At 38.1% G+C, this 22,274-nt stretch overlaps 1 protein-coding gene across 6 annotated transcripts in view; it reads left to right on the top strand.

Moving 5' to 3' along the window:
* Dg (Dystroglycan) overlaps positions 1–21,417 on the top strand; it is a 70,587-nt gene extending 49,170 nt beyond the window's left edge. For 2 of the 6 annotated variants that reach the window (XM_076125480.1, XM_076125481.1), the window contains 18 exons: positions 3,573–3,749; positions 3,901–4,047; positions 5,272–5,439; positions 7,227–7,391; positions 8,827–8,940; positions 10,464–10,619; positions 11,041–11,175; positions 12,794–13,090; positions 14,045–14,206; positions 14,581–14,853; positions 15,312–15,460; positions 15,835–15,975; positions 16,320–16,671; positions 16,954–17,175; positions 17,491–17,661; positions 17,947–18,188; positions 18,391–18,764; positions 19,644–21,417. In XM_076125480.1, the coding sequence (XP_075981595.1) occupies positions 3,645–3,749; positions 3,901–4,047; positions 5,272–5,439; positions 7,227–7,391; positions 8,827–8,940; positions 10,464–10,619; positions 11,041–11,175; positions 12,794–13,090; positions 14,045–14,206; positions 14,581–14,853; positions 15,312–15,460; positions 15,835–15,975; positions 16,320–16,671; positions 16,954–17,175; positions 17,491–17,661; positions 17,947–18,188; positions 18,391–18,764; positions 19,644–19,942 (3,672 nt within the window). In that variant the 5' untranslated portion in view covers positions 3,573–3,644 and the 3' untranslated portion in view covers positions 19,943–21,417. The remainder of the gene's footprint in view (positions 1–3,572; positions 3,750–3,900; positions 4,048–5,271; positions 5,440–7,226; positions 7,392–8,826; positions 8,941–10,463; positions 10,620–11,040; positions 11,176–12,793; positions 13,091–14,044; positions 14,207–14,580; positions 14,854–15,311; positions 15,461–15,834; positions 15,976–16,319; positions 16,672–16,953; positions 17,176–17,490; positions 17,662–17,946; positions 18,189–18,390; positions 18,765–19,643) is intronic. The other 4 variants (XM_076125483.1, XM_076125482.1, XM_076125486.1 and 1 more) reach the window with 4 other exon arrangements.
* Positions 21,418–22,274: the final 857 nt, after the last annotated feature.

Here is a 22,274-nt window from a genome sequence, read left to right as displayed (position 1 = left end):
GTCACCTGTGCCTTTTTTGCACCCCACACGGTCTCGAAACAATACCCCTTTTTGCCCTTTGCGATTATACACAATAGTCGCTTGGGTGGGCTCCCATCGATGACTAGCGCCCGATGTGAACATAAAACGATAAACACACGGACAGTAGAGACACATGCATATTTATAGCGCCTCGATACTGGGAACTATGGCATTATGATGCACACACAAGCAAGTGCAGCACGTGACTTCCGTTGTCGAAATAGATTGACGCCGCGTCCGCGTTCGCCTCAGTCTTGCTATACTTACATGATAGTTCATAGAAATCTCACCTCGTTACTCTCCACATAAATCTCTTCTATGACTCATTGACTTTAATACCACCATGCCGTCATTTGGTTCTTGTTTATAGCTATCGATTTTCTTCCTTCCTGTTCTATTTCACTGAATTAAAAAAATATCGCTCTAAATCTTTGCTTTGAAGCTGATTTCGCCGAGATTTCCCACTTTTCAGCTGCATTCTAACGAAGTTTCGTTTGAAACGTTTCCACGAATATAGTTTCTATTAGATCGTTAGTAAACAAACAACTGGGTATTTGTACAATATTTTTAGAATTCAAGATTGCAGATTTGTATTGAAAAATAGTCATATTGTACCCTAAAATTTTAACATGTTAACGAATGTTATGGGTAAATCAGTTAATGGTTGTTTGTCTGCACCTTGTGAAATTGTGAACAGATAGCATCGTACACGCAAAGAACATTTCAGAAATAAATTCAATCTGATACGGTAAATTATTCACGTTATGACGAGCCTGATTACCCGCTGACCTAAATACGCGATGCGGAATGTAGTGCCCTCACTCATACCGAACCGTACCCCTGGCGACACCGCGCTTGCTGACATTAACCACCACGCAATGAAACCCTACATCAAATACCTTAATAAGACATTTCCTCATAAAACTTGCACGATATTTAATTATATTACCAGAGCACACACGAACTCGGATTCACATTCACTTCAATGTAATATTTGAACCAGACAGGGGGAATACTCCCTTGCAACAATTTTCGTCGCATGATTCCGCCCCTCAAGCTGCCATTCTTTTCAATTTTCCTCATTTAATTCTGCAAACTTAGTATTACGAGGAATACTATAGCTAACATCAGGGGAACTCAGTCCAAACAGTGATTACACAGCAAATATTTGCGGCATCAAGTAAATATTGTCGCATGTTAATAACTTTATCGGTTTAGGTGCCTAATTTCAATTGACACAAACGGTTTGATACGCCAAATACAGGTATATTGCGGGTATGGAAATTAATTTACATATTTACTGTAGGCAGTACATTGAGCCTAAGTCTACAACGCGGTATTGAACACAAACCTCTACATACGTAGTACATAAATACAGACGAGATTTTGTCGGGGGGAAAGATCCATTGTGGTAACCCTCTTAGTCGTCGGTCCCCTTACAAACCCAAGGGTAAGCTGCCAGAGTGGCTGGCTGCCTTTAACACGCTTACAAACTTGGAATAGTAAGTGTCTGTATCTAACATCAATTTTACAAATATCAATGTTCAAGAAGACTAAATCTCAGGCGTAGATTTTGGTACTTTACTATTGATTTCACGCTGCTTAGATATGTATTATTTTAAACTGTGTCAGCGGAACTGATATAAATACCAGCAAGTATTTCTTATTTGCGGATGTAATTAACAAGAAAACTTTAGTTCCGCCTTACAATAGGTACTAAGGGTAATTAATTATGAATTAGCTAATTTATTCTATTGTAATCGGAAGAGTCGGGGATTGAATGTATAAGAAACGTTGCAACGTACTGAAAAGTTCGACGCTTTCCGTGCTTTCTACTTTCTCTCTCAATCTCAAGAAGTTTTTGAAGAATCTCTCAGCTCAGCTATTAGAATCAAGCATTAGAGAATATTTACGTAACACAAAATGTGACCTCAGTTTTCTTACTGATATTTTACTATTAAATTATGCAGTCGTTACGTGTTTCGTTGAACCAGTGAGCGTTTTGTCAACGGAACATAATAAAAAAATAATGGTTGCAAAGCTGCTACACTTTATGACTGCCGTAGTTTTATGAGACGGCATTTTATTTTTGTGTCTGATACCTTCGCATCAACATTATATTTTACACTGCATTGCGCAGATGGCCAGTTTTGAATGAAAATCACCCCTATTTCTCTCATGTTTATACTGCAATCCTGATAAAACTGTCCACTCAAAACCGATTGACCGACCCTTGCATTAGCTCATTTACCAGAATATTTTTCCTTTCCACTGAATTTACATATAAAAGTGTATCATAGAAAAGCTGCTCCCGCAGTATAAAATCGGGTCAATTTGTTTGAAGTAAGCTGTAACATTTTGCTGTAATGTAAATGGTGTGAAGTACGATTCATACTGTGCCGTTTATTGCTGAGCACGTTTCATTCCAAAACATTTCCGCATCTCGCGCGCATCTTGAAAATAATTGGAGAGGCCGAGTTATGTCCAGAATTTCAGGAATCATCATAAATCATTTTTAACGAGTCTGTTTATCTTTAATAAAAAAAACGTGTAGACTTTTATTTACCCAATTATCATTAAATATGCCTCGCTACCTTCCTTGTTCCGTAAGTCACCGGAATTAACATAGCAGGTACCTACATTATTTTGGGCTTGTTGCCCTCGAGGGATTTCAGGCTACATTAGTATTTGCCTTCTAGATTACGCCCGCTCCTAACCTAACGAAGTCAAAGCTTTGTCGTCTCGAGAGTTTTTATCCGAGCCAAATTGTCTTCAACCTTAAATAGCTACCCAATTAACTCAAACTCGTAAAAGTATATTTGGAATTAAACATTTGCTCTTAGAATATTGGCTCTCGTCTCGAGTGGTTGTAAAGTAAGTATGGCCACATTATTCTTAAAGGGATATAAAAGTATTCCCTGAAGTGGTTTCGCGACAGCATGCTAAGGAAGGCGGGGAGCGTTCAAAAGCTCATTCTATTTGTGTCCAATCATTATGCGCCAACACGCGCCTTTAACTGTGTAACAGTACCCGACTCGTTTCCGTTTGCCCTCCCCTCTCTTTCTTCTTTATTACCAACTCATTTGTACACAATATTTTACTAAATTTGTCTATATTTAAAAGCTATATCCAGATATGACCGTATTCTAAAACAGGGGGTAGCCCTCTTCAAACTTTGTCGACAATCAAATCATCTTTATTTTAAGCCTTTGTTTATTATTTGTACCGTTTATTTTTAAAGCCATCCTACAATATTATATACAATATTACAAAACAGTTCTCCCTATATTTTAACAAACGCTGCGTAGACTACTTGAAAACAAGACGCAATTAAAATAATGGCGAAGATTGTGTTACTCTACTCTTGACACCCTCACATTATACTCTTACCTGTTACCGTTCAGTAAATAAAATATAACAGATTAAGGACCTACCATATTTTTGCCCCTTTTGCATTCATATTTGGTTATCCATATTTTTATTTATTGTTTATTCTCGTTGCGATTAACTCAATTAAGCATCATCTTTAATTGGTGTGTTATTGTCAACAGATGATCAAGATGTGTTTATGAGATTGTCGCGAGTGTTCGCGGTCAGTGGCGGAGCGGTGACGAGGCGGCAAGATGGGTCGCGCGCGGTACATCGCCTGCGCGCTGCTCATGCTGTGCCCGCTCGCCCTCACCAGGCACGATGACGACTTCGCTTTCGACAACAGCGAAGAATTCCAGGTCAGTGCACTTCCTACCAATAACATAGAGGATTTCCATATATTATACCTGAATATTAATGCAAGCATTACGTCATAGTTTATACAACCGACGCAATGTCTACATTTATATTGTGTACGCGCACGTGAAGTAATTCATTTATTATTTTCAGGTTGAATTAACAGCAAACCACTCAGAAATAGCAAAAAATGGCCTAAGAAGGTTATGGGGCGTGCCCGACACATCGGCCTATGTAGGACATCTGTTCCGAATGGAAATCCCGAAGGAAGCTTTCTCAGGGAAAGTACTAGCTTATAAGGTAAGAAAATGTTCGAATAAAATCCAATGCCTCCACCTTTACTTGTATTGGTACATTAGGTACAAGTATCTCTTGAGATTTTATTCCCAAAGAACGTTCGTATCGAAAATCAGAACATTACAAGCTTGCGAGTGTGTATTTGATAGTAACCGCAATAACATTTGGCGTCTGGGTTCGTCTAAATATAGAACGCCCCATCACTTCCCGTGAATGTCATAACAAGCGATTAAGGGAGTGTATCAAGTGAATGAACATAGTATCTAGCTAAATGCCAGCTAATATTGTAGTACGATACCAGCCACGCGATTGCGCCTGCCAAGTAATTAGAGTAATACTCTCATTCGTATCGCATGCTGTAATAGCATGTAGGAGCGGCTGTGATTCACTATTATCGTAACAATAGACAATCGGGATACGATTGTTCGATTGGATAACATTTATGTAAATTGATTGAGGTAACCTAGTTCGTTTAAAAGGGGGATCGGTTTAACAGTTATTGTTTCCGTAAAAAATAAACTATTTAAACAAATTAATATTGCATTTATTATAGCCGCTATATATTTTCGACAATATTGACTGCTGAAGTACATAAATTTGGCAATGTAAATGAATAAATAATTTCATGTCCTCGAAAAGATGCGCTTTCATTGTATTTTCTAGTTTTGTCAATGACAAGCATTCGTCGTTCTGAAAATAACAAAAAAACAAGAAATGTTTAGCAAGTTGCGTAGACATACCCTTACGAAATGCCTGCATGGTACTTAGCCATACGCTCGGCTGAGCGCCGAGAGTCTGCCATTTCGCGCCGGTGACGTTGTAAAGGCGACCTGGCTCATACAGTCGAGTGTTCGCGATCTTGATCGTTGTTCAGAAAAGAAAGATGGAATTATAAAAACGCCCTCTCATCTCGCCTCTATGATCCAGGGGACCGTAAATATCTACCGGGTTTACCGTCCCAAAAACCGTTTAATTTTTTGATAAATTGTTCTAATATGGGTGCTTGTAAGCCGGAGATGGGAGGTTCTTAAATCTTGATTCAGGTCAACGCTTTAAGTATAAGTATTGATACAGCCTCTTGTGATTCGGAAGGTGTGTTATATCTGCGATATTTTTGGTAATCTTATTATGTCCACTGTCCAGACATGAGTCAATTGAATACCTAAACAAAGCCACATTATTCGCCCCACATAAAAGCATGTTGTTAATAAAACTTTTACTTGTCAGGTTCGTAGCGAAGATGGTCGTCGCATGCCGGGCTGGCTGGCCGTGGATTCGAGGCATGGTCTGATCAGCGGCGTGCCGCAGAAGCAAGACCTCGGCACGCACACCTTCACCGTCACCGCGCACGGCAACACGCACGGACTTACTGCCACTGATTCTTTCACTATTGAGGTAACAAGATGCATATTGCGTATAGACAGGTCATACAGTCATTGAAATAAAAGATACAATAGTAACACATCATATTATTATTGGTATTGCATGACTTTTCGACCAGATTTCAACTTGAGACTAAATGTAATTATACCAAGAAATGTCACGCAAATCAAAGTGTATGTTTTATCATTCATATCAATAACATAGCACAGCGGACAATCATAAAGTAGGTCTTATTAATGCCGCAATTTCGAGACAGAAAATTGCAGCGAGCTTTGAGCTCACAATGTATCAAACAAAACCTCGTACAGAGTCCACAAATCCACATGGTTCGGGTTATGAAATGCGAACATAGCCAGTTAGCAATTAATGGACACTGTAAACATTCAGCTGACATCATTCGACTGCAAACTTTATCGATTATACGAACGTAAATCAAAATGTTTTATTTGTTGTCGACAGATACTGCTGTCATAAAAATTAAGTAGGTATGTTTGTGGAGGTTTGTGTATTGCGGCTTGCGTACGGCGCATACCAATATCATTTTATTGTGTCTAAGGGCGGTAACCAATAAAGTTGGCGACAGTTGTCCACGCGGTCATTCAATTAAATTATTGACGCATTAAACATGAGGGTGCGGCGTGATAAACGTGTTGATACTGCACAAACGAGTTTTTGTGTTCGTTGTGTTCTCTCTGATAATGAAATGACCGAATGGTGAAACAATAGTCCTCCCTCGGTGATTGTAAAGATTTTTGAGGATTGCTTTAATGCATACATATTATTTGGACATGAAAACCTTCATGTTACGTAATATTGTAACGTTACAAGGTGAAATTCTAGACGCGCGACGTCGACCGATCCGAAAGTTTAAAGTTGACCAAACATATTATATCGTCACTTCGAAATACTATTAGCGTACCTATTGTGAATATTGTAATGGCTAAGAACAGGTGATGGTTTGCTTCAGTGTACTCTATAGTCTATTCTTATCCGAAATATTGTCAAATCTACAAGAAACAATTACGAATTGAATTTCTTAAATAAAAGACATTATGTATTATATTACTATTTCTATTGTTCTTTAATTAAACAATGCCACAATTCACTCCATTGAAGTAAACTTATCAATAGAAGGCATTTTCAGTGCCTAATAAATAACTGACCTCACTTTTACTGGTCTCGATGAAATCTCAAAAATGTGGACGATCTGAACGCTTACAAAATTGCGTCTAGTTCTGTCAGACGGTTGTCCGCCTATTTGATAAAGGTCTTCTCTCGGGAATGCCTTTTGTCGCGGCTAGGATTCTGAGGGCAAGGACTATAGACACTATTATACGAGTTCAAAGTGATTTAAAGCTTAGAGCGGTTTCATTTTATGATACCTTTATACCTCGGGATTGTGGTTGTCAGATTTCAATACAGTGGTTGGTCTAATTAGTTCAAATTCACAATTATGAGTATTTTGTTAACTTGATTGCCCTTAATTATTCTATGAAAACCGACTTTACGAAATTAAATAATTATCTTCCTAGTCTAAATGCCTATAATTTTAGAAGATGAACTTTATTTTTTATGTCATGAATAACTTTAATAAATCTCTGCTATTATTTTTTTATAAAAGTATTCATAGTTACAAACTTTAAAATTTTTATAAACTTAGGTTCATTGGAAACATTTCTGAAATACACTTTAAAATCAAACCTACAGACAGAATTTAACAGGACCTATTATTGGTACGAATTCTGTAGTATCTAACATTATTTGGTAAACAAATATTCAATTGTAATATAACATTGCAGGTGAAGAAAGCTCAAGACAAGCCTCACTCAAAATACGGTTCGTGTATGGGAGACGAGAGTAGACTGCTGCTGGCGATCCTGGTCGACGGCTCCTTCCACAAGATCTCCTCGAGGCAGCGGATACGGGCGCTCATGCAACTCGCTAGCTTTATGGCCTTGGATGGGGTGAGATAACACATATTTCCTTACTAATATTATTAAAGTGCCCATGTGTCTGTCTGTGTGGCATGTTAAGTCAATAAAATGCACTCTTAAATGGACAAGTCTTGAAACTCAGTAAATAATTTAAAGTACTATCGAACCAACTGAATCATGACCCATTTTGCCGATAATTCGCTTGACACTGTCAAAACAGTAAGAATTTCATCTTTATCGTCAAAGTTGCACTTAGGACGTTTTAAACACGCATACGACTGTGTTATGATGAATTACGAGAACAGTCAACTTTGACCTTTGTTATTATAGTACGTAGATACGTTTTCGATAAATCACTCTTAATTTGAATCTAGAATGTAAATAGTCCAAACTCTTTTCACTACGAAAAAACCTATTTGTGTCAAATATCAAATAGCACGTCATTTAGAAATCTGTGAAACGATTAGGGTAACCACTATAGTCATTGCCCATCATACAGTGATTGCCAATTTTAAGGAATAATACGTTTATTTTAATTTCTAAAGTAACCAGTTCAAATTAATTGCGATATATGTCACTTTTAGAATATTGGAAACATTTTTAATTTATAGAACTCATGTCCGACGTTTGTGCGACAGGTGTGTAGTTGGAAAAAAAAAGTAAGTTTGTTGCAATATTTGTTAAGGATAACACATTTGATTTAACAGTATTCGCTAGTATTTCTTGCTTTTAAGTGTTTTACATTGAATTAGTATAAAGTTCTTGAAACAAACGACTGATGTTCTTTTAGAAAGAATATATAAATTGCGTTTATAATAGAGTTCAAGTCAATGTTTTACTAAATAAAGATACTATTGACCAAAATTGTGTATCAATTCCTTAACCGGGTAAAAACTATGATGGTTACCCTATATTATTTAAATTTTTATAGTTACAAATTTTTCCAAACCATGTCCTGAGTGGGTATCGAACCCACTCCTGACGCGTTGCAGTTGCATCAACCCACTACGCCACGGAGCCTGTTGAAAACGGTAACAAAGCATTATTGTATTGGCGCACAAAGATTTGTCGCAATAATGACAGATAACAAATTCATTACCAAGGAAACGTAGGATCAAGCCAATTTCGACCTACGTGTATATAGACATGTTTTAGAAAATGAGCACATGGTGGGTCATGATTCAGTTTGTTCGATAGTACCTTCTCATTTAGTGCTTGTAGTGTAATGAGAGAGTAACCCGCTGTTACTACCGACTGAAACAGTGTTAAAAAGTACAGTAGAAGTGTGTAAGGAATAGTAGATGCAGATTCACGTTATCCTGTTGTAAATTCCTGCAAATCACATAATATGTTTGTATATATACAAAAATAATGGTAACTGTTTAAATTATCATGCCAAAGGCCATATGTAAGTTTTTCTGCATTTTTATAGGATTGTTACTAATTTTACTGTAATATTTTCCAGGATGAGTTTTGGATGGAGCCGTACAAACCTGAGTCACGCGCCGAAACCATCCTCAGTGGAGTTGGCTCCACTCAGCGAAGGCACGGCGACGCCACTACTGCCATCTATTTAAATGTAAGCACAATATTTATTGATTACATAGACTTTATGAAAGATGTTTTATAGAAACTGAATAAAGTAGATGACCTTATTAATAACGTGTCGTTTCAGTGTAGAACTAAGCAATATCCTAGGTTTGTGGTTCCTAGGGCTCAGCAGTTGTATACTCGAAAATATTAACACTAATGAGTTCAAAGACTCAGAACAATATTGAACCTAATGTACCTACCAGCCTCTATTAGTGCTAACTTAATGCCGGCTATATTATTGATCTACAAAATCTTAATAGCTATCTATATTCATAACAATTGTTATCTCATTTGTTGAAACAATGAATCATATAACGTTGAAATCATAACCAAATCATCTCCCTAATCTTAAATTGTTACACAGGAATACCTTATCACATTATTTATTTAAAAATTACTTAAATATCAGCATGTAACTGACCGAAGAAAGATGTAGAAAAAAAGATAATTATGTACATTATCATGACAAACATGGACGTGATTTAACTCATGTATTATTCACTGATTACATATTTATATTTCATTAGTGCCTACAGAATGTAATTAACTTTGAAGAGCTCTCTTTGAACGATGTAGGTCATTATTGCCTTGGCCGGTCTTGTACGATAAATCTCTGTTTACAGATAACTAGGTTTTACCCATGTCTCTACAAGATAGTAATAAAATGTATCTTGAATATCCTGTTAGGTATAAAATATATCATAATGATATTCGAAGAGATTCTAGTCTTTTTTGATAAGATTTTGAAAACGATTAGGTAATAGGTAATTCCTGTGGTGAACGTGGTCAACTCGCCGCAATAACAGTAGCGCCGAGTGTGGTGGGTCCGAGCCCCACCCCGGACAAATATTTGTATGATGGGCACGAGTATCTGTTATTACCTGGTTGTTAATGTATCTATATAAGTAGGAATTTAAAAGTGTATACTGTAGGTAGTGTATACTGTAAGTATGTTTAATATATTTATACCTGTTACAAATCTTGTATGTCAGGACATAATAAGATATTTTATTTGTATAAACGTCTGTTATTACTACACGATGATTTAATTGGTTATCTAAGACATTCATATAAATAAGAGTTAGTACTTACATATTCTGTACTGCCCTTGTGCTACTGAACAACGATCTATTAACCTTTGGTGAATATCGGAAAATATAGCGTACTTTAGGGAGTGATTATTCAGTTTATTCAGAGAATAATTGAAAATATATAGAAATATGGAAATTTTGTTAAAAAATTAACGTTATTCAAAAATTGAATTCGTTTGTAGGTTTACCCAAATTATATTTCGTATTAGTATGAAGTTTGTTATACTTCACATTTTCACTAAAGAAAATTTAGATGTATAAAATATCACAGATCGAAATTATACAGTCATATTAAAAACTGCCTCTTTCCTTAATCTATTCAGCAATTATTCTGTAAACTAAATTGACATTTATTAGGGTTGGAACTGACAGTTATAATTGGCCATTGAAAAATTCACAACTGATTACTTTTGCACAGGTGGGTTGCGGTAACAAGCTGTGGAGCCATCACAAAGTATTAGTAGCAGGTCTGAGGGAACAAGCTCGGGATGGAACTGTTTCTCACATAATGCGGCTGCCTGTCATCGGCTGGAGACTGTTTGCCATACAGCCTGCACCCAGGATTAAAAGACAGGTAAACACTTTATACTTATGTTTTATATCAATTGGTCTACGTCCTTGAATTTGGTTCCAAGAATCAAGGGAAGAGAAAGAAGCCTACGATTTCTTGCTTCTTCTTCTCGTTTAAATTTTCATTCCATTTCCCAAACAATGGTAATGTCTACAGTCGAAGTACGGTAAACTTGAAGCAATTTATAATATTTGGTGCAAATCTTAAAGGCTAGAAAGTGTTTTGAATTTCAATTTATCAAAATTTTTATCACAACGACTATATATCTATGTGCCTCTTTTGTGTAGCCTAGCCTGTAATAAATTTCTACTTGCATTCTTACAAGCGGTTTATACAGTTCGTGCCTAAGGACTAAGAAGGAAAAAATTGGCAAATAACTTTATAATTAGGACCAGTTAACTTATTAATGTTTATGAACCCTCAGCTGGACGGGTCTGGTGACGGTTTCGAAGGCGATTACGACGGTGACGACGAGGACCCTGACGCCGAATACAGCGGATACGACGACAACGAAGAAGAAGACGATTACTCGAACGCGAATGATGGGCTCACTGACCCGGTGAGTACTATGCTTGGGACAACAGCTGATCGATGTTATATCTCCACGTATATTACTATAGCTCGAGTGTCGAGACGCGTATCCGAACAGAACATCTGTCATTTAAAAAAAACAATAATTAGGTTTGAAATTAGAATGATGTAATAAATTAATACGAAGCATATTGATCATGATTCATGAGTCACTTTTAATATCCGCACTACAATGACGAATTATTCATGAATCTGACTGGCTAGTAATTAATTTCTTTACTATTATAACAGTCAAATTTATAGTTACTTCAGTAGGTATAATATATTATAATTGATACGTATACCGGGGTTAAATAACTATACATTCATAAGGTCTAATATATCCCTGCTTAAAAGCCTTGCTTTAACATGCTGAGTGGGGGACTATAAGCTAAATAAGTAGGTATTATACAGTTAATAAACATCAATGAATCATTACTGTTATCAATGCAAGTCATTTATTTCTTGTGTGGAACTGTCATACATTCTATGTTTCTTAGTACTTATGCATCATACGGTTTATGCTTTGGAAAACATCGGTCTACAAATCACGCATTTTAATGTTTACTTATAATAAAAGTTGACATTGTTTACTCATAACAGGATAATTAATAATATTACTGAAAATGCTTACTTTATAATTAGAAATGAACCAATAAAAACACAGCCAAAGGCTTTTTATCCATATTACAATCAAATACTCCGTCTCTAACGTAAATTAGGTCCTAAAATATTAAATTAACATTTGCTTTGGTGTGTTGTGATTGATATTTTCCAAAGAATAACTTAAGTTTAGTCCATCCCACATACTCGTACCACGGAATGCATACCTAGCACTTATATGTCATCACATATCATAGAAGCATTCGTACTGAGAACCACATAGCATGGAATGTTGAATGATATGTATCTTAATTCACTACAATATCAAGTGTCATTGTCGCATTGTAATACCCCCTTTTACATTCCACCATGAAACCATCCATTCTGCATACATTACAAACGCCATTTTCAAGGGTTCTAACATTTCACAAAAGAATATTTAAAACATAAGTTTACATCGTTAAATAGTATTATAACACGAGCTTTGTGTGTGGTTATAACAATGCTTTGACGGAACAAATTGCAGCTTTATCACTGTAAATATAAACTAACTTGAGCACATTAACCAAAGCGAAACGCGACGTTTTTAAGCATGGACTGAGAGTATTAAGGCAGGTTTTTTATTGATACAAAAGAATATTTTTATTTCAGTACATATCTGTACAATTCATGTTCACGTTAAGCTTACGGCAAGCTTTCCACTATGAAAACATAATTCTTTCACTGTGCACCATTTTGTTTATGCTATCATGACAGAAAAAGGTATGGTGAGATCTTTAATGAGTCTGTTTTGTTGTAGTTCTGTTTACAATTACAGGCTCGTTTTCAAAAATGTTCGGATTTATCTTTTAAGATTGGATTTTTTGATTTAATTAGATCTGTAGTACAACCGGCTTTAATATCTAAGTCCATGCAGCTACAATAACCACAGACAGCGCTCAGTGTCGTAGGGTACGTATGGGTGGCAGTACTAACGTAGTGTGTGTCGCGGCGCGCGCCGTTAGGTGGACCCCCTGACTCCCGCCCCGCACCCCCACCGCCACCACCACGGTGAGACCCCCGCGAGTCTCGCCCCCGACACCCCCGGCACCCCCGGCGCGCCACACACCACCACCGACACGTTTCAGACCGAGAGCGCTGCCCCGCCGCCGACCCCCACCTTACCCGCGCCCCTCCCCGCAACCAGCCCGTCCCCCTCCCTGCCCCCGACGACCGAACCCCCCACCGTCACGGAAGAAGCGCCCCCCGCCGCGGAAGATACCACTCCCGAGTCCGCAACTTCTAATATGTATACCACGGAGGTTTGTCAACCGGTCTCCAGCTTTACGTGTCATATGCATGTGTGTGTTGTGCGGGTGTGCCCCCGGTCGCATGTTGTTTGCCGCTAGTTACGTAGTCGTTAACGAGTATAGTATTAGTTGACTGTACGTTTTCAAGACGTTTTATACGCAACCCAGCTAGTGCAAATGTATTACTACTCAATGTTTGACCGAAACATAATAATCCTCATTCATGTAGTTTACAGATGTGCTGGCAGTATTACCTATTATGTGTACTCGTTTATTATTTTAACATCGAATGTGTACATTTACGAAACCTTTTTACTATACCTATGTAATATACTTTTTAGTTGATTTATGGCGTAGTTTTTCCATTTAATTATGTATATTTTTAGGTTATTTTATATATGTTATTATGAATTGAACAAACGGTTGTTACCCTAACCTTTACATATAAAATATCTATTGATTGACGTAGTTAAACGTTCCATTTTATTATTCTTAATAGAACGTGCATTTTGATCTCCTTTTTATATAATTAGTGCATTTATGTGGGTAGATTTTAGTCAGTAGTATTCCTATTGTTCAGCATGATTGTGATAATTTTCAGCCAGTTCAAAACTAATAATTTCAGTATAATTTATCTTCATATAACTATTCCATAGAAATGATTTACTACTATGAAAACCATTCTAAATATAGTCCTTTATGTAGAGAAAAGGATTTATTCACAATACTATGTATTATGTATACACCTCTCACAATTTACTGAACTCACTTTACACATGTTGCTACACAAATTCGAGAAAGTACATACAATTCAGTACTGGCAACATTATGGTTTTTCATAGTAGGCAACACTACAATAAAGTCACACACAGACAAAGTGACTAACAGCACATAGTTTCAATGTTACACACATTCACATAGCCGCGTATCATGTTAGCTCCACACTAAAGGCATATTTCTCTACAGGATCACAAGGTTACTATAACGGAGATATCGTCATCACCTTCAGAGACAACCAAGGTCAATTTCTCAGCGGTACCTACATCAGAAGGACTTCCCAGAAGGATCGACGTAAACCCTTTTGCACCCATCATTATACCAGAAACAACTACTGTAGAATCTGAATTGGTATGTCTCATTAAAACTTTTTGGTACTTCCTAACTCTCACCTGTAAAAGTTGAACTAATTGTGTGTGGAATTTGATTTTACTTAACAAGGGTAGATAAGGTTTCACCGGTCCATGCCCATTATAGAAGTAACTTTGTATGTAAATACAGTATGGAACTAATCTGCGACGTAAAGACAACGGTACGAAATTATAACGAATCCTTAGATATATTGAGATGTATTATACACTCTAACAGACTGGTCTTATACATTAATATATCTTTGGTCTAACATTGTAAATACATTTTCTGTACATAATAATCTGAACTCTACTACGTTGTCTTAACGTCTGTATTCACAACACATCGTGTGAGCGTCCGCATGGCACTTTCAGCAAACCGTAGTAATTCGTGAGTCGAACGAACTACCCCCGATGTCTACTGACCGGGAGACGTCAGTAACGTCACCGTCCCCGTCTCCGTCGCTGGAGACTTCGCCGGAGCCGACGGAGCCTGTCGTTATACCGACAACGACACCGTCGACCACGACTTTGCCGACCACCACGACGCAGGCGACGACCACAACGTCGACCACACTGGCCGCCACCACGCCAGCGCCCACCACCACACCCCTCCCCGAAACAACATTACAGGAAGTAACCAAACAGGTCCGTAATGTAATCACATATAACGTGCTTATCGACATGTATTTGATGAAGTAAGTAACGTCGTAGGCTCCCATCCATCATCATTGAGTTAATTATCATCCGGTTGTAGTTTGTATAGTCCTCTCTACTAACTCTTCCAAATTTTGTGTGTGATATTGGATTTAAGTGGTTTGCGATTGGCTTTTGGGGATTTATTTCTTTTATAAACATTTGATGAATTGGCATGTCAGGTAATGTTAAGCAAGATTGTGTTGGATGCAAAATTGGGGTACAAAAACTAAACTGTAAATTCTACTTGAAACTGACCATTTCTTTCTCTTTAATAAAACATTTCTGTAAATTAAGAACTACTTTATTTGTAAATTATTTTATAAATGAAATATTTATCTCTATGAATTAATAAAATATAAAAGTCACTATAGGCAAAGCAACACATTTTAATTGCCAATTAAATATAGGAAACGAACCCGACGGAGGGTAGAAGCACAATAACGGGCCAGACGACGGAAACGGTGACTGTGGTCACGTGGGCCATGCCAGTCAATCAGCCTCCCACACTCAAACATCACATGAAGAAGCTGGCCATCATCGCAGGCAAAGCTTTCAGGTAACAACATATCACTTTAAGTAAATCAAAATCTCTTGGCATAAGCGATGAGTAGTTTATGCTATTAAGTATTTCGGTTCAATTCTCGGTGGAGGCTTTACTTATAGGGATTTTTTGTAAGTGTGCAAAGTTTGATATCGTGCACGATAAATTGCGAAAGGCTTAGCCAATTATTACGGATATGGTATCAAGTCCCTAAATGTAAATATTAGCCTTATAGGGATAACTTGAAGTGTATTACTTCATTAACTACACTTTTTTGATCTTAAAGACGCGATGATAAAAGAAAAAATACAATATGTATCTTCAGTCAGTTTCATATTGTAGTGGAATTATTATTGTATAACTTATAATATCGTAATTTCCGTTTCCAGGTACATAATCCCGGCGGACCTGTTCACGGACCCGGAGGAGGGCAGCAACCTGACGTTCACGATGTACGAGGCGGAGAACGTGCCGCTCAGCAAGAACTCCTGGATACAGTTCATACCGTCGGCGCGCGAAGTATACGGATTGTAAGTAATTGTACATAGCAATATACATTATGCACATATTAAATGTAATGTATCTATTCTGTGAAATGTATGCTAGATGATTAATTACTTATTATATTTTATTATCCCATGCCTAAGAGTAATCAGGCCGGACTAAGAGTAATTAGGACGAGATTGAAGAATTATATTTGTTTTTCCAGTCACTTAACAGTCGAAAATAAATCGTACGTTGTCAAAAATGGCATCCGCATTATATACTTACTATGGTTTATCATGATTATGATTGCTATTACTAATAGCTTTAATGAGAAAGTAAATTAAATAAAAAATAAATGTCTATTAACCAAGAGTTTTTTTCTTCATAGGCCGCTAGAAGCCCATGTATCTCGCTGGAACTTCATAGTAGAAGCTCGGGACAGCGAAGGACTGGAAGCTCGCGGGCCCCTCGACATCACCGTCCAGCAACACAAGAGCGGCCGCACAATCAACCACCAGTTCGTAATGGAGTTCAAACTGAACAAAGAATACAACAACGCGATCGATTGGCAGATACGAGCCCTCGAAGGAATCGTCAACCTCTTCAGGGACACTGACATGGATCACCTGACTGTGTTGAATACGACTCAGAACGGAGACATGTGCGAATTTGTTTGGACGAACGATACCTTGCCGAAGGATCCTGCTTGTCCAATGGATGATATTAATAGGCTTATGAAGGTAAGAATTTTAATTAAGCGGTTTATTGATTCATTACTAGAGTCTTGTGTGAGACTATTGCTACCTTACTGGAGATCAGAATACATCAATCCTGTTTGTTTCTAATCTATCAAGTAGCTACTGTTCCAGAGCATTATCCAAAATGAAACATACATTTTGTGTTGTTTTGTACTAGGGTCACTAAACAATGATTAGTAAAGTAACGAGAGTGGTATACTTACAGCTATTCAAAAAATCGGAGTCTATATTCTGGTATAGTAATAATATGTTTATAATTTCCAGATCATGGAGTCAGACAGTACGCCGGGCAGCCCGTCAGCGGGTCTAGCCCGCGCCATGCAGCCGGAGCTGAAGGTGTCGGGCGTGAAGTGGCGCGGCGCCGGGCGCTGCGGCCACGCGCCGCCCGCCACGCGCGCGCCCGACACGTACCCGCCCGTCACGCGCAACCAGGTCGACCACCTCACCGCCACCGTCGGACATCTGCTCGTTTATAAAGTGCCCGAGGTGAATGTAACACGCATTTAATTAATTTACTAAACACTATTTTTGCACCAGTAAGAGGAAGTTTAAATCTACCGTAGTAATTAAAATACACTCTGAGCAAGAAAGATGTGGTTGCTACACTATACTAATAAGAGTGTGTGATTTTTACGAGTCGCGTTGGTAGAGCTGTTCTCTGTATTAAAAATAGCCACATGCATGTGGCGTAATAAATACAGAAACTTCTTCGCAAATTACGAGCATCCCGTATTTATAAATGGTCAATATCTTTACCATCATTAGTTACCCAACTCCTAACGTTTATGTTAAACTTTCAAGGACACATTCTTCGACCCCGAAGACGGCAGCACACGCAACTTGGCTCTATCTCTTCGGTACAGCGACCGCACTGAACTGCCTGAAGGACACTGGCTGCAGTTCGACGCCAAAAACCAGGAGTTCTATGGTCTACCAGCGCCCAGCGACGAGGGAAGCGTGTCTTATCAACTGGTAAACATTTTGAAAACTACTAAATTTTGACTATAACGATGTTTACAGTTTAATGTCCAAGCCAAACAATGCTAGTTGAGATAATCTGTAATCATTTTGCTAGCCTCGTAGTTAGTTTTAGCACAAACCATATACCCGGTAAATTAGGAGGACAAGACGAGGCAGGCGTATAACACGTATCAAAAAAAAATATTTATGGACGTTGTGGTATGGGTCACTCCCAGCTTATAGAACGCACTGTATTCTTAAAAAATCAATCTCAAATCTAACATTACCATATTTCAGATGGCAGAAGACTCGAGCAAGAAGAGCGCTTACGACAGTCTCATAGTAGAAGTAGTGAAGGCACCGACTATCCGACCGACCGTCGAGTTCCAGATGACAATGGACTATCCGTTCCCCAGTCTGTCATACGACGCGAACAACAAGCGCAAGGTCGTTGAGAAACTAGCCGCGCTGTTTGGACAGAAAGAGACCGATAATATCAGGATACAGAGCATCTCTAGCAATCCTACCACTATCATTTGGTAAGTTAATCTGATTTAAGCATATCAATAGTATCTTCTGTAAGCATATTTTTTTAAAGATTCAACTGTATTGCGCTTAGTTTTAAAGTACCTGGCCCGTGTGAATTGTTGTTGTGAATTAAGTAATCGTCATCTCACATAGATGATAAGTGTTGGTTTAAAAGTACCATTGCCTTAATCTAAAACTGTTTCATTCTTTCAGGTACAACACAAGCCTACCAATGGACCGTTGTCCTAAAAAGGAGATTGAAGAACTTCGCAAAATGATAATCGTCGACGAACGAGGCACCACAGGCGGTGCTCTGAAAGAGAACGTCGACCACGTGTTCGATAAAGAAATGAAAGTGATGTCGATAAGGCTCATACCTCTCGGGCTTTGCGCCGATCAGAATACCAAAATTCCAAAGACGACGATACACGTGCACCCGGGGTCAACGAATTTGCTCAACAGCAAGGCGAGCAACGCCGCGGATCAGAACTATCTAGTGACGTTCATCATACCGGCTGTTGTGATCGTTTGTATGATCCTACTCGCGGGCATCATCGCTTGCGTACTCTACAGAAGGAGACGAACAGGTATAATATTTTTATTATTATAAAACCATGTCAGTCGTAACTTCGATCGCATTTTGTATAGTTTGGCCCTTTGTAAATATAAGCAGTTTTGAAAGTGCTTTCGAGATATAATGCGAGCGGAGTAGCAAACAAAGTTCCCATATTTTAAAAGATTCCTTTGCTCCGAATAAAGCGAAAAATATGCATCTTTAATGTGTCATTACTAATTATTTAACCAAATCAAAACAAAAGTACAATGAATCGATCAGGATGAGGGTAAACTAATTATAGTTTTAATTCTGTAGGAGGTGACAATACTGAAAATGCTTGAGTTATAAGGTGATTGAAAATAGTTCAACGTTAATTTTAGTGTTTCACGATATTTTTAACTATCAATAAGACATCGCTTTTCACGTATGGGTCAAACTGCTAAAAGCCTTTATAAATTTAAAACAATATCAATCACTGTATTGCTTAATTTATGCTAAACAAAACACGATTTTATAGAAATAAAACAATGCTTAGAAAGTTACTGCTAATTCATGGTACTCGTTGATGTAAATACACGTCGATGTTCTCAAAAATCACATTAAAAATCAGTTCATATTATGCACATAAGGTGTCCAGATGTACGTAGCAGGGATCTCGACAGGCTAGGTGGCGCTACGATCGTTAGTGCTTGACAAATTCACCAGCACAATATAATATCCAAAGAATGTTTAAAAATTGTCACCAGTAGGCTAAGTCCGTTACTGCATTTTGTCACCAAATCGTCCTCTTAATCCAGCGGAGTCGATTTACGGCTCCCCGAGACCGCCGGCGACGATATTTGACGACAGAATGTAGCGTCCGAAGCCGGAGAACTAACAATTAATATTCCTGGATAATTAACAACCGCAGGCGTTTCAGGCAAAATGAGCGTCGGCGACGAGGAGGAGCGCCAGGCGTTCCGGTCGAAGGGGATCCCCGTGATCTTCCAGGACGAGCTGGAGGAGCGCGGCGACGCCGAGCCCGTGCACAAGAGCCCCGTGATCATGCGCGAGGAGAAGCCGCCGCTGCTGCCGCCCGCGCCCGACTACCGCGCCGGCCACGACGACGCGCCCTACCGCCCGCCGCCGCCCTTCGCCGCGTCCCGCACGCCGCCGCGCCCCAAGGCCACGCCCACCTACAGGAAGCCGCCGCCCTACGTGCCGCCTTAAGGCGCCGCGCCAGCCGCGCCCGCCCGAGCCCGCCGACCTGCGCCGCGGGCTCGCAATGCGTACGTCATTGTAGTCTTAACGATAATACTTTACCTTCGATTAAAAATACTGCCGTTCGGTCCCTCCGGGGCTCGCTCGCCGGTGGTCCTCTCCGTTTATTTATTTGACCGCTCTCCTCACTTATGAATTTTACTTATGATATTAGACCGGCGGCGTTTAGACGCACCGACGAGATGCATTTATAAGTAAGTTAGGGGAAATCTAAATTCGTCGATACGAGGAATTGTGCACAGTTTAATGTGACTACGAATTTCTTATATTATAAGTGTGCGTCACGAACTATACCGGCGAAGTAGGTTTGACGCGGTATCGACGTTTCAATTATGTAAAAACTGGAGACTTCACAATAAAATAAAGTACCTAGCGTTATTGTTGAAGTAGATGATGTTACATTAGCTCTTAGAGTAAGCCGAAGTTCGATCGAAAGTGTGTGAATGGTTTCGTATATTTAAATTTAAATCATTTACACGCGGCATTGCGGAGTTTTGTAAAAAACACGAATATTTTAGCTTTAACCGAGTGGTCTATCGATGAATGTTCGTGAAATTTAGGCAACACTACGCATCGTTTTGTTTATAGAAGATTCGCGATGACATTGCCATGTCAATTACAATAGACATACATTCGTAATCACTTATTTATTTGCTAACATACCAAAACAACAGTAATGCAAGTGTTTGGCTAAAAATGTGCCATTGTTCTGACAGTTGTTATTTAATGTAATTTAAAATAAAACATATCGAAAGTGTAACATTTTAGCCTTTAGCGTAGATCTTCCATACACGTTATATTTATAAGTAGTGCGTGTGTGTGTGAAGTACATGGGTTACTGTTGAGTAAGTCACTGCTCACTCGTAGGCGGAGCAGACAATTTAACGAATCGCTGTTTATAATGCATGACTCGATCATGTTTAGCTGGTGTGTAAACTATGAATTACAATTAACATACTATTGTAATAAAATATACAACTGACTCTAGTTATAGGTTACGAATAGATATTTTTAAGAATGGAATATCATTTTGTACTTGTCTAATATTACCATAGTTATAAGGTTAACAAATTGTGTAAACTTAGGGACTTGAACGAAATGAGCTATAATGATAACTTTTCCTTTGGATGTATTTTTTTCTACTGTATACTCATTTAGAGTTTTGCATTTATAGATCTTTTTAGTGTTATGAATATACAATTTTATAGGCCAGCTGCATCGGAGTGTTCATTTAATTTTCTTCTATTTTAAGTTGTTTAATAGGCGTACTTAATAATGTCCACACAAAACCGTACCATTTTCATGATTTAGTCTTATCCATGTTAGCTTACTTTTCTTTAAAACTCATCTTATTATATACGCACATAATTTATGTAATTAATGAGCTTTTTATTTTAAATAAATAAAACTTGGTCTAGAGAAAATTTGTTTTATTTCTTCTAACGTAACTCATGTAATAAAAGTTTTTGTGTCTTTAAAATAAAAAGTCTTGATAAACATGACTTACTGAACTACGAAAATTACGAAAACTACGAAACAATTAGTCTTAGTTACACTTTTGGCCGAGAAACATTAAATTTAATTATGTACTTTCGTCACAAGGAGTCGATCCTGATCATGTATCTAATTACTCGCATTTCTACGTGTCGAGGCCTAAACCCTCTCATTTCGGGAGTATAACCTTGCCCAGCAGTGGGACATTTAAGGAATAAATTAAAAAAATATAGGTAGGTATACCGAAAAGAAAAGGAAAGATTTATCTTGACGACATTACCCGTCGTTGCAGGTCCCGGCTACCAGGCTACTGAGCTTTTAAAAATCCCTCAAGCAATCAATCTATACACCCGGTAGCGTGTCAAGCCAAGTTCAAGCAGAGGAACTGGCTGGCCAACACCAAGTGTAATATTACACGAACCATTTGGTGCCAGTTTTTACCCCTCCGTATCTCAAAACCTATTTAACGTAAACCCATGAAACTATGGCCAAGTCAAATCTAAGCTACTTTAAAATCTTACATTTTAAATATCAGCAATTGTTATAGGTATCCAATAAAACATAGAAATAGGGTTATATACTTATTCATAATGGTATTTTGTTCCTATAAATACATATTTGGATTTTGTACAGAACTTGGCACTAATTTAGATTTCCATCCTTTTGCGGCAAAACCCACAACCAAGCTTTTGATTTTATATTGAACTTGGCTTTTCTTTTTTACATTTATGTTTTTGGAGGGATCAAGCTTTTCATCAAAGCGAAGAGCTGTTCTCTTTATTGAATT

This window comes from Anticarsia gemmatalis, chromosome 17 (assembly GCF_050436995.1).
Source record: "Anticarsia gemmatalis isolate Benzon Research Colony breed Stoneville strain chromosome 17, ilAntGemm2 primary, whole genome shotgun sequence".
NCBI classification, from domain to species: Eukaryota; Metazoa; Arthropoda; class Insecta; order Lepidoptera; family Erebidae; genus Anticarsia; species Anticarsia gemmatalis.
Note: the sequence above shows the minus strand (reverse complement) of the source record. Positions and strands in the feature narration are given on the sequence as shown.